The following is a 13,702-nucleotide window of genomic DNA, read 5'->3' on the forward strand; positions in this document are numbered from 1 at the left end:
AAGTATTTGGCGCTGTGATGAACATCATAGCAAATACACAAATCTGAATGGCTGTTTAAATAATTTAAAGTCCGCATGAAATCAAAATTGACTTTATTTACTTTACTAGCGCACATTGCTAGTAATGATGTGAACAATTAATCCGTGCAAGTTAATCAATCCGCTGAATTGTTTGTCTTCGTAATCTTTAATCAAAATCTGAACATTTACTTCCGCTCTGGAATGGCATTCCTTTTCTGATGACGTCAGTTTGAATTTCAGGGGGGGCCGGTGCCACCCCTGGCCACCACGTAGACACGCCCCTGCTCATGTCCCCCATGTGCTTGCTGATGGGCCGTGTAGTGCTAGTGGCTGGGTGGCTAAAGCACACACATGATGTAATCAACTCTCATAAAGAAAGTCTCACATAAAGCTTGTGCATACACAGCAACTCGTGGTATGCGCTTCCAGATTCCTCTAAAGTGGCCTCTGCATGATGGACCCCCAAATAGGAGACACATGTTGTATGTGTCTTTGCTGACGATAAAGTGCATGCATAAGATAGACATATCCTAAACACCATTTTGCCCTCAAGTTGGGAATCAAATATGCTTGAATATGAGTCGCTAGATAAAACAGGCTGAAACTATCGTGCACTGATTAAAAAAAAATCTGAAATGATGATGCCAAGCATTTACTTTCAAGGGCACTATGATGCAGCAACTTATGAGTGGTGCTTTAGCACCATCAGCCAATAAATCAGCATGATTCTATAGGGCTTCAGAGCTTATGACCATTGACGTGTCTCATCGGATCATTACATAGGCTCACCCATACAAAAGGGATGAAAATGAACTAATGCAATTCAATGAATTTCTCTTCCTGCTACTTAAATTCATATCCAACATTATTAAATTCAAACTCATAATTAAAGTAGTAAAAAGTAGTAAAAACATAATTTTGTAGTAAAATTTTTGACATGAAACACCAGTTTACATGACACATCCATTCTGATGTACTCACTTCTCATCTGTTTCTTGATCTCTTTGGACAGGTCCAGCCAGTTCTGCAAAACACAACAGAAACAACTAAATCTTAAAGCAACATGACAAGTCCATTTTGCCTTATTGTTTAAGAATGCGTTTAAGAATGGTTGGTCTTAAAGGTGCATTGTGTAGATTTTAGCGGCATCTAGCGGTGATGTTGCGAATTGCAATAAACGGATTAGCCCCTCCCCCCCACCCCTCCCCATGAGAAGCTACGGTTGCCAACACAGGATAAAGAAACAGCAGAGAGTAGCTAGTCAAGCGTTGAGGTTTCTTTACAAGGATAAATTAAGAAATTATATGTGATTAATTATTTAGTAAACCGATAAGTCATTGCAATTATTATTGTTACATGTTCATCATTGTGTTAGTGTTTTATTTGCTGACTTTACCTAGCTTTTTGCATGCTAGTTAGTACAAGGTAAGAGTAGTCTCGCGTAGCCAGACCTTCAGACTGACGGCTGAAGGTCTGGAATTCATGGCAGCTTTCATTGGCCAAGGCCCGCCCATGAGGCCGTTTGACCGACATGTCAAACAACCAATCACAGTTCGTTTCGTTCATCGTCACGTTTCGGGGCGTGGAAATGTCTCCACAATAACAGTGGCGTAACAGTGGAGTGTGTAAAACTCTCGGACGTATTTTAAAGATTCTATGCCACGAACTTTAAATTTTTCACATACTTTTGAAAATCCACCGTTTAGTTGATCCTGATAAGCGCTCGTCGTCACAGTTGTAAACATGACGGCTTTCTTCTTTCATGAGGGGGTTTGAGTTTCATGAGGCTGAGACTAAGGTAAGAGTAATGAAGCAGCTAGCTAACGTAATGGTAAATAACTATGCTGTTCAGAGCATTTAATATGACAGCGAGATAGAGTTAGCAGACGTTTTTCTCCACGGTTGCATAGTCAGACACAACCAGAGTACGCACTCTTCTTACTTCTACGAATGACTTCTGCTTCTAATAAACCACACCGTTTATTATTATGTCCGTTTAGGGCTACTGTAGAAACATGGCGGCGCAAAATGGCAACTTAACCATAGAGGGGGACCCGCGGTGTATGTAGATAGAAATGGCTTATTCTAAGGTAATTAAAACATAACGGTGAATTTTGTAAGGTATTTATACACCACTGAAAACATAGTTTTGTATGTTACATTGCATTTCTGTAAACAGATTCTCAAAAATATTACACATTGCACCTTTAAAGAATGGTTGGTCTCTGTTTCTCTATATGTCTGAATTGAGAGACAAAAGTTGTTGAAGGAGATTAATGCAAATCTCAACATCGGTCTTTCCCACTGTGGCTTTAAATCTAAATGAGATGCTCTGTATTTAGGACATCATGGAACACCAGAAGAGATCAATGCACACTACAGTACATCTGCATGAACTTCAACATAAGGTTGACTGGAACCATTGAAACGAAAGTACAAGAGATTGAGGTTTTAATCTTCAAAATCACTGTTTAATCTTTAGATTAAATAACAGTGACTATGTTCTGAATGTTCCGTACATATTATAGGACAAATAATCCAAAAAGCAGCCATTATTATTATTATTATTTATCACAATCTGGAGATATACCCTTCTTCTAATTATTTTAATGATATGGAAGTTACAGATACTAAAAACTATTTTCCAACCATTATTCTGAGTCCATCAAGGTTAAAGAATTGTGAAGAGGTCTGCAACAAAAAGTTACATTCTGGTCACAAGGTTGAGAATTATAGTGGGAGAAAAGTCACTTCTGTGCATGAACTACATAGAAATGCTGTAATGCACAGAAATTCCAGAATTTAATGGCAGATGAATTGGAGATCAATCTTGAACACTGAGGCGAGAACTCACAGTATTATAATTACGGATGGGCCCGAAGCCCAATATCTTATTCGGAAAGGTATGGATAATGGCTTCAAAACAAATAATGAATTCTACTGAATAATAGGAAAAATATTTGACAGACACAGTTACTTCTCAAGTTTTCTGGATAACAAATGAGCCAGTACAGTACAATCGCAAATCAGTGCCATGTTACTGTTTCTTTGTGTCTCTTAGAAATCAGAGCTTGCAAAAAGTTATATCAACTAAGATACTGAATCATACACATTGTAAACTATTTGATACTGTATGTCTATTTAAATGTGTCAAACCTGGTAAGATATGATATACAATATTTATCTCTGTCTTACTCTGTCCCAGAGCCAGTCCCTAATGTTTTTTTTTTTTAAATCATTTGTTCAGATTTGCATGTATAGTAAAAGCTGTTTTGAACCATTGAATATTTTCTTTCAGAGTCTAAATCTTAAGACTACACCTTTTCAACTTACACAATGTCTGGGGACAGTTAAAATTCCTTATTAGTGCAGGTTTCCATAGAGTTTAATGTTTCTTTTTCCTGTGCGATACGATGAGGAACACACACCTGCCTTGTTAACCAGCTGAAATAAAGTTTTTAAGTTAACATAAAATAGTTTTTAAGTTAACTTTTAAATTATTTCAAGTAATGATTTTTTTAAGGGTTTAGTTTTAGTTAACTATAATAACCCTGACCCAAAGTTGTCGCCTTTTGATGAATTTCAACATTTTGAAGTCAAAATATGCGATTTATGTTTTGACATGTAAGTAGCTGGGGGAATCAGTCCAAAATGTTACAAAAAAAGAAATAAAAATTATCTGTCTAAACAACACAACTGCAGATAGTGGCGCATGTGGCAATGTGGCGCATTTCTCTCAATAACTAGGTTTTATTTTAATATTTATTTATTTATATTTATATTTTAGAAGGTTTTATTCTTCTCACATATATCAATGAAATTTAGTCAGATATGGTGTTCAGACGCAACCAAACCTTTCATCAAATAAACAGTAACACAAGCAGTTTGCTTAGTAGCATGAAGTGCTAAATCGGTTGCTCTTCTCAGCTCTTTGACCACCTCAGAGGTTTCAACCCATCACCCTTTGTCCATTTTCTTAAGGATATTTGCCTGGTACGAATGCAGAACTGAAATAGTGAGCAGGGCCACACCTGCTTGACCAGCAGTAATATACGACTTAACGAGTCAAGTCACCTTTATTTTTATATAGCGCTTTACACAATATAGATTGTTTCAAAGCAGTTTTACAGTAATAGACAAGAAAATATTGATTCAATTATGCAAACAAAATTATGCTGTAAAGCAGCTGATAAGATAATAGTAAACAGTCATTATTCAGTTGAAATCAGTTCATTGTGAAACTGTGTAAAGTCCATAAATTATGGAATTATTCATCTATAAAGCAATTCTGGAGAAAACAGTGATGTCATCATCCAGCTCCATCATCATCCATTCGTGCAGTCAAGCCAAATATTAAGTGTCCTAAAAAACCAAAAGGTGACAGTGACAAGGAACCCAAACTCCACTGGTAACTAAGGCCCCAATCAGACAGAACGTGTTTTTTAGTTTTTTTTTTTGCAGTGAGAGGCGTCTTTTTACAATTGTTTCTGTTGGCAGTGAACGTTTTGCGCGCTGTTTATGCGCCTCGCGTTTTAGCCACCTGCTGCGACCTGCATTTTTGTAGGAGCATTCTGAGTGACTAAAGTTGAAAAAAAATCAACTCTGAGCAGAAAAGCGCCCGACGTCATTTGTGTGTGTTTTTTTTTTTTCATTGTCCAATCGAATGAATGGCGAGGCAGGCCTTCCGTTGTGGTGATGGAAGCTTACAGTTGCTGGGAGCATCCAGAGACTGCAATGATGGACAAGAAACTTGTAGTGGCTGTTGCGGGTTACCCAGAGCTGTACGTTTCTTCTAATATGACACTTTACTTAACAGCAAACCAAAGATTTTATAGTGCTCGTGCTATAATCCTTGATTAGACTGACAGGACATCTGATTCGGTGGTTGCCTAGCAACATTAAAATAACACCTCACATTTTCAAATCTGAAAAATGCGTTCTGTCTGATCAGGGCCTATGGTAACCTCAGGATATGAATGAAACAGCCAGATTAATATTAGCATAAATGCCATTCAACTTGTGATGGAACAAGTACATTGATTGTTATGGGATATGTTAAGAGTTCCTGGTTCCGGTTAACCTAATTTATGCAGCCTAACAATCCTTTAAAGCATTTGAATTATAGAATTATAGTGATAGTGTGCTATGTGTATGCCAGGTTTAAGAGATGTGTCTGCCTTTGAACAATGCTAGGAAGACTGCCCCAAAGTTTGGGCACTAAACAGGAAAAGAAAAACTGCCCACAGTTGATTTTGATATTCTAGGTGTATTCAACTGGCCAGAATTTTGTGATTGCAGCAGACGTGAAGGACTATAGTGTAATAAGAGCTTACTAAAGTACTGATGAGATCATTTAGTAAGTAATTAGCAGTATTTTAAAATGTATGCAATGTTCAATAGGGAGCCACTGCAGTGTTGACAGAACCAGGCTAATATGGTCATACTTCCTGGTTCTAGTAAGAGCATTCTCAGTATTATGATATGGTCTAAATCCTGACTGGAAATCCTCACAGATAACATTTATCTCTATGAAGGAACATAGTTGTGAGGATACTGTATTTTCTAGTATTTTGTTCATGTATGTTCTATTTATTTTCATAAGCATGTTCATGTGGTTATTTCCTGTCTTCCTTAGTTGACCTAGTTTCTTAGCATGTCCTCATTTGTTCCCTTGGTAACAGATTAGTTTCTCCTGTGTCTAGTTTGGTTCCTCATTTCCCTTGTGTATTTGTACCCCTTAGTTTCTTCTGTTCTTCTTACTGAAGTGCAGAATAGACATGTAAACACCTTAATCACATTATTACCGTCGTGTAGGACTTTTCGCCGCATTTGCAACAGGATACACACATGGCAGTGATCAGCCGTTTGACGGCAAATAAAAGAGCTTCAACACCACCATCGTCTGTATGCACATACAAATAATTAATTGCACTTGAAGCTTTCATAAAATTAAAAATGAAACACCCAAAACTGTACATGGCATCATCACGAAGACGAACTATATGTTTATACGTGAAATTCCGGAGGGGACGTCGGATGGCGTCACGTGGGGAAGTAATGACGTGTGCCATTAATCGAACTATGTACTATAACATATAAAACGGGAACATGAAAGGAATATTCTAAAAGCAACTCATGTAAACACCATAATCATAATATTGGCTTATTTAGAATGAGTTAAATAATTAGATTACTGATGTCCATGTAAACGTAGTCAATGTGACCGAATAACCGACCCTACTAATGGATCTAGCAGCGGCATTCACCAGCCTTCATAATAGGGTACTACCTCTGTGGGAATACTCCATCCAGTTTTGTGAGTTGGCTATTTGATCAAAGTTTGATGACACCAGTCTGAAGACTATTTATTGGGTCGGTGCACAAAGCTGATGGACTTGCCTTAGTGGACTTGCCTGAGATTGAGAATCTCACTTGGACTACCCAGTGGTGATGGGTGCCTCGGATTCAGGAAAAGAGCTTTCCTGGAGAATTTCAGTCCTTGGTAGTGCAACTTAAGCAAACAATCAATTATGGGCACCCAGCAAAATATCTCTGGGATAAAGTTGTGGACAGGCACAAGTCAGGATATGGATACAAAAAAAAATATATAATTCAAAGGCTTTATCAATGCCTAGAAGCACAGTGAAGTCTATCATTAAGAAGTGGAAGGCATTTGGTACACAGACTCTCCCTGGATCAGGATGTCGCTCCAAACTGGATGAAAGAGCCAGAAGGAAACTGGTCAGAGAGGCTAACAAGATGCCTACAGCAACTCTGAAGCAGTTGCAGGATTTTATGACAAAGAGTGGTCATTGTGTGCATGTGACGACATCACAAATTCTCCAAAAATGTGGCTTGTATGGGAGGGTTACAAGAAAAAAACCACTCCTTAAGAAAGTCCACATGCAGTCATGACTGAGCTTTGCCAAAACGGACCTTGAAGATTCTGAGGCAGATGAGACTAAAATTTTATTATTTTGCCTCAACACCAAACGATATGTCTGGCGGAAATCCAATACAGCTCACCATCCAAATAACACCATTCCTACAGTAAAGCATGGAGGTAGTAATATCCTTTTATGGGGGTATTTCTCTGCAGCAGGAACTGGAGCACGTCTCAGTGGACGTGAAGGAAAAATGGATGGGGCAAAGGAAAGGAAAGAATGAATGGGGCAAAATACTGTCAAATCCTTGAGGAAAATCTGCTGCCCGACTTTCCGACTTACCACAGTTGTTTGAGGAACTTGATAATGACAAAGTGCGAAAGAGAAAAGAGACGGTAAAGCACAAATGACAAGTTAACAGGCTAGCGAAATGCTAATGTGTTGTGCTAATGAAAATTTACATTAAAAGCTAGAGGTCTCAGATTAAGATGATTAGGGCTGTCACGATTCGTCGATTTTATTCGACTATTCGATTTTTAAAAATCCTCGACTTAATTTTGCTCACGTCGACTAAACAGAAGTGGCGCATTTCACAGACAAGAATGTATAAAACACATTATTAGTCTGTTTTCCAAGACTGCATGATATATTAAACCCATTTAAAAATCATAATTAAGCATAATTGTGAATTCACAAACGCTAAGATTTAATTAAATAATTATATGCGATGCAGTTCTAATACAGTATATGCATTTTAATTATTTACATGTATGTAGGGTAAGTACATGCGTCACACAGCGGCTCCGTTCACAGTAGTTCCACAGGAACTGTTATCATTTACATGTGTGGAGCATCTCAAACTCCATCTCTGCATGTTGTTGTGAGTTTGGGTTTATTATAACGTTCATCTGGGAACGCAACATGCGCCATTTCATCAGATTTGTAAGGTAAATCATTTATAAATATATGCAAACTCAGGAGAAAACATCGCGGTTTCAAAATAAAAGCTCCGTTCCCACGGCTTTTGGCCCCGCCCCTCTCGTCACATACCCCTATCGCCCCTCATAGGCCGGGGGGTACCACGAGACTGCGCTCTACTCCCCCCCTCCCCCCTCCGGGGGAGCCTCTCTGGCAACGTGTCCCTCCTTCCTCCCAGGTTTCGGCACCAATGTAACACAGTTCATAGTTCGGGAAGAAGGAGGCGGGAACCGGCGAACATTTAAATGCTTTAATAAAATAAACAAACCCAAAACGAAAGTAAAGCGGCAGCCCCTCGCGGACGACTGCCGCACACAAAACACAAAATAAAGTCCAGGCCTGGTCCTGAATCATTTAAACGGTTGATTCATTCAGGAACGAAACGCCGTCATGTTGCACAGAGACACAAAACAGCGCTGTGGCTGTGTTTGGAATTTTTTTGTTGGCAAAATAAAGCAAAAACAGGCAATATAGTGTCTAAAACGTAAGTCTTATAATATTACCTTCTTGTTGACCAGCAACAAACTCCTCATATTCAGATGGAAAACACATCATTGAATCCAAAGAGATTGCTTCGCAAGCTTGTAACACAAATCCCCATGTGGAAATTAAAGCAGAGACATATTAAGCACACGATCAGGAGAAAATATGAGAGAGAAATCTGTAGTCTTGTTTTCCATAGCTTGAAGTTCAACATCAGATCCCCAGGATGCTAGCATGCCTCAGCAGCCGCAGGACGAGCAACATGGGGGAAAGCCGATTTGCTTTCTTTCCTCATAAAGAACAAAGCACCTTCATTTTAAAATGGCCTCAATGTGGGGAATTAAGCATTAAGCATGGCTTGAGTGTGACTGAAACCGAGACATTTAACACAATGTGTCAGTGAATTGGCACCGCACTATCTGCCAAAAAACTGCATTATTTTACACAGGCTTTAGTCAATAGCCACACCAGAGGGTGTTCCCATCGCATCAGCCAACGATGCATTGCTGAAGTGAACCTATGAAAGGGAACTCCACAATGCTGCCACAATTATAGAGTGTTGGAAGTATCTACCAGATGTACTGTATGTCCACAACAAAGCAACATGAATTAAGATTTATGTCACAATATAAAAGACAGTACAAAGATGTGATCTTTATGGTTCTACCCAGTGTACCTGACAGCACTTTTAAAATCTGCTAAAAAATACAAGCCTCAGCCAAAGGTATAAAACTGTCTTTAGCTCTATTACAATTATCTATTATCCTGCCTTCCACGGCTCTCAAACAGAAAAGAGGAACAGAACAATTGTTTCACCTTGCAGTAAGTATTCCGAATATGTGTTATTCCAGCCACTGGCAGAAGGGTCTGTTTTGAAATGTTTGATTGTTGAAATGATCATTTAAAACATATCCCAAAATTTAATTTGTCAGAGGATTTTCTTTTATGTGGAGGCTTAATTCTTAGTTATGTTTAATTTATGAATCAGATCATTTTCTTACGATTAGACAGTAATCAGTCAATTTTTATTCACATGCATCATGATGCCACTTTATCTTTACAAGACTGTCTGGGAGACCTGTAATGAGAAAGTGGCATCACGATGTGATGTCTAATGTACTCGTTGAGAAGCCTAGCTCTTTAATTGTTCAATTATCCACTACAATGGCAAGAATAAGTTTGTGAACCCTTTGAAAATACCTGGATTTCTGAATTGATTACTCATAAAATGATTACGTAAAATTACAATTATAGACAAACACAATCTGACCTAACTGTTATAGCATATAAAATATTGTACTTTTTAAAATTGTACTGAAAACACAGGGTGACCATTTATAGAGCAGGCTGGATAAAGTATCTTTGTGTTTTGACTTCTGCAAAAACTAACTGGAGTCAAATAAAGAGATGAGATTGGAAGTACAGATCACACAGGTGCCCTGCCTTTTAAACAAAGGCACACAAATTCTGGTTACTGACAAATCTAAAAAAAACTTTTTTGGCAAAAATGCATAGTGTTTTGTTTAAAGGAAAAAGACCACTGCACACTAACACCAAAACCCAAGCACTGAGCCTCATGGTATAGTGCTACTGGACATTTTGCAATCATTGAAGGAGCAGTGAATGAAGGAACAGTGAATTCAAAAGTTTATCAGTGTATCAAAAGTGTGTCAAGATATTTTACAGGAGAATGTCAGGGCAGCAAATCATATCTTGAAGTTTTAGAGAGGTTGGATGATGCAACAAGACCCCAATTACACAAGAAAATCAACTAAATAATAGTAGAAATGGAAGAAAATATTTATAATATTTGTTTTCCTGTGCCCTGACCTTAGGCCAATTGAGATGCTGTGACAACCTAAAGAGGGCTGTGCTATCATGACAACCCAGAAATACAGATAAACTAAAATTTTCAAAGGGTTTAAACTTAATCTTGTCACTGTATGTTAAACTGCTCTTGTGTCTCCGTATCACACCATTTCACAGTCATTGTTATTTTATTTTTGGTGTGCAAAAAGAAAAAGTTACTTTAATGTTACTAGGGTCTAGGGATGTCCCGAGCCGGTCTCAAGGATGGGGATCGGGACCGATCAAGCATTTTTTTTAACTGATCGGCTCTCCTCAGCCCGATCCTTATTTTATGTCAGCTGTCATGCCGTTTTCGTGCAGTAGGAGGTGGCTTACGCATTTAAGTGGGTTTGCCAATCGCCATTGAAAGGAAAAGAAGACCCTCAAATGTGCGTGTGACACGTGACAAACGTGTGTCATACACGTTTGAGATTCCCTGTTCAGTGTATTTGATGCACACTTTTGTATTGATTTCAAATTTATTGCTTACTTTTATCTGCTGTCAGACTATCTGAGACGTCGTTGTCATAGCAACATAGAGAGAGGCAGTGTATCTTACATCTTATAGACCGTATATATATATATATACATAAACATGCATCATACATATATTTATTTTACTCTCTGCACAACTCTATATACATTGGATTGATTTTAATAACTTTAATGTACTTCAAGTGTGCACAAAACATAAATTCCTATAGGAATATACAAGTATTGGACCGGGACTCGGTATCAGCAGATACTCAATATTCAATGACTTGGATCGGATCGGGGCACAAAAAACCTGATCGGGACATCCCTACTAGAGTCTGATACCAGGATTTAATTTTCCATTCTGGCTCTGGCTTGCATTCATACTGAAGGCTCTTTGGAAATTTAACTGCAATTTTTTTGAGTCAAAGCCAAGTGTGAATAAAGCTATATGTCTGGGGTTACTTGACTGCAATCCTGTTCTCTGAAAATTTTTAAAAAATTTTGGTATGGTTTTTATTTTTTTTAAATACATTTTAGTCTCGTCTTTTATCGTCAACAATATTGCATGTTGATATAGTCACAATTATCGTATATTGACCTTATTGATGTCTCGTCATAGTCATGGGAAAAAAGTTTGTCAACGAACATTTTTCGTCATACTTTTCGTTAACGAAATTAACACTACTCTGCGCCTGAGATAGGAGATCTCTCCTGACTGGAATTGTCCACGGCGAGCCGTCGAGCAGGGATATTACATCTGTGAACCACACTCTGGTCAGCCAATGAGCCGCTATCAGTAAGAGGCAAGACCCTTGTTGATGGACCATGACCAAGAGTCCTGGGAGCAGAGCAACTGGGGGAAATGGCTATCGCGACCAGACCCAGGGGAGCTGGAGGAGTCAGAGAGAAGTAGAGGGAACATTATACCTCTGCTTTGTAATTTTTTTTCCTGAAAAGTTTTTCAGGGCCTGAAATACAGCCATCATTTCAAGGAATTGATGTGCCAATCTAGAAGATGACCTCTCCAGATCTTTTGGGCTGGATGGCCATCTAAGACAATACCCCAGCCTGTGCGGGAAGCGTCTGTCATTATCATCTTGCGACGACAACACACACCTAGAGTGGGACACAAGGTAGAACAACATAGAAAGGGTACAAAGTCACTTTCACTTTCAAAATCAACCAGTCATCTATGTAATTTAAAAAAGCTTCGTCCCCGAAAGAGAACCTCAGGAACTTCCTGTGTTGTGGCAAAATTTCTATATGAAAGTATGCGTCCTTGAGATCAATTGTCACAAACCAACCCCTGGACTGGATCTGAGATACAATTATTTTGATTGTCAGCATTTTGAACTTGTATGTTCTGAGGGAGCAGTTCAACCCACGAAGATCCAAAATTGGACGCAACCTTCCATCATTTTTTGGGAACCAGAAAATATTGTATGTAGTAGCCCGACACTCTGTCTGGGAGAGGAATTTGTTCAATGGTCCCTTTGTCCGGCAGAGGTTTCAACAAATGCGCTTGTTCCGGTTTCACAGTAGTGGAGACAAAATTGAAAAGCGAAGGATGATACGCAAACTGTATCCTGTAGCCTATCTCTACATTCTTTATGACCCAAGGAGAGATATTTGGCAGTAACGCCCACGCTGCCAGTTTCTCTGAAAGGGGCACTAGTTTTGACACTCCGCTTTGCTGGGGGATGTTAGATGTTCGGTGTCATGAAACATGGCAGGAGACAACCGAACATGTAACATTTAGCTGGAGACCGCGGCCCCCCAAAACACCAGTAGAAACAGACATTGTACAGCGATCCCCTGAGATGCAAGGAAGGAGCCCCTACTCTTTTGGAATTTTTTGTGCTCCTTCCTGAGGGAACACAATCCCACGGTCCTGGGCGCACCAGCATCAGGAGCTTTTCTTGGTCATAATGACCATTCTTATGTCCGGCTCTCTTTTTGGCTGCTGAGTGTTGCGAACCACTCCCCAGTCTTTACGAGGGGGCGCACGACTCACCACACTTTCCGTTCTGGGCTTCTCGCCTCAGAGGAGCCAGACAGATCTGTTGCTTGGCAAAGTTCTTAAAACGCCTCTAAAATATCCCCGCTCGTGCTCAGATCTTTTAGCAGATCAACCTGGTATCTCTGCAGAACTGCCATGGTGTGCATGGCAGCACCAACCTGACCCACTGCCTGAAGCACTTTCCCCACCGGTGTAAATGTTGCTCTGCATGGCTTGGTGGGGAGTGCTGGCTTCTTGAGTGACAATGCACTTCCAGGGGAGTCAAGTCAACTTTATTTATATAGCACTTTATACAATACTGATTGTGTCAAAGCCACTGTACAGTGTCAAACAGGAAAATATTTTTTTAAATAATGCAAGAGGACAATAATAAAGAGTCATTTTTCCAGCTAAAGTCAGTTCATTGATGATTCAGTGATGTCATCATCCAATTCAGCTCTCGACAGTGGCAAGGAACCAAAACTCCATCAGTGACAAAAATGGAGAAAAAACCTTGGGAGAAACCAGGCTCAGTCGGGAGGTCAGTTCTCCCCTGGCCAGACGAAACCAGCATGGCGTGGTTTAATTCCAGGCTGCAACACAGGTCAGATTGTGCAAAGGACTTGTCTGGTTCCTGTGGTCTTGTGCTAATGGTCATCGAGGTGACGAGGTCTTCGCAGGGGATCTGTCTCTGGGGTGCATCTAGTTGACATTGTCTGTAGTAGTGTTGGGCGATATGGTCATTTTTCAAATCGTCATATCGCCAGTCCGTGAGATCACCGAAAGATAGAAGGTGGGGGCAAGAGAGAGACTCTCTGTACTTGTCATAGGCTATTTCATAACTATTTGGTATTTTAAACCGCGAGAGAGAGAGGGAGCCTATGGAAGCACCACGAATCTAAATAATATACTTTCAAACATACTGATAAACTAACATGTTAAATACAAAAATATTTAAAACAGCTAGTTCATATATATTCGGATACAACAGTCATACATCGCTATTAGGACC

The 13,702-nt window shown here is 39.4% G+C and overlaps 1 protein-coding gene across 2 annotated transcripts in view; it reads right to left on the bottom strand.

Annotated features, from left to right (window-relative positions):
* Positions 1 to 13,702, bottom strand: part of LOC107718694 (band 4.1-like protein 1) — a 107,027-nt gene that overhangs the window by 26,005 nt on the left and 67,320 nt on the right. For both annotated transcript variants that reach the window (XM_016525885.1, XM_016525884.1), the window contains exon 6: positions 1,003 to 1,045. In XM_016525885.1, the coding sequence (XP_016381371.1) occupies positions 1,003 to 1,045 (43 nt within the window). The remainder of the gene's footprint in view (positions 1 to 1,002; positions 1,046 to 13,702) is intronic.

This window comes from Sinocyclocheilus rhinocerous, unplaced genomic scaffold (assembly GCF_001515625.1).
Source record: "Sinocyclocheilus rhinocerous isolate Xijiao unplaced genomic scaffold, SAMN03320098_v1.1 scaffold2348, whole genome shotgun sequence".
NCBI lineage: Eukaryota > Metazoa > Chordata > Actinopteri > Cypriniformes > Cyprinidae > Sinocyclocheilus > Sinocyclocheilus rhinocerous.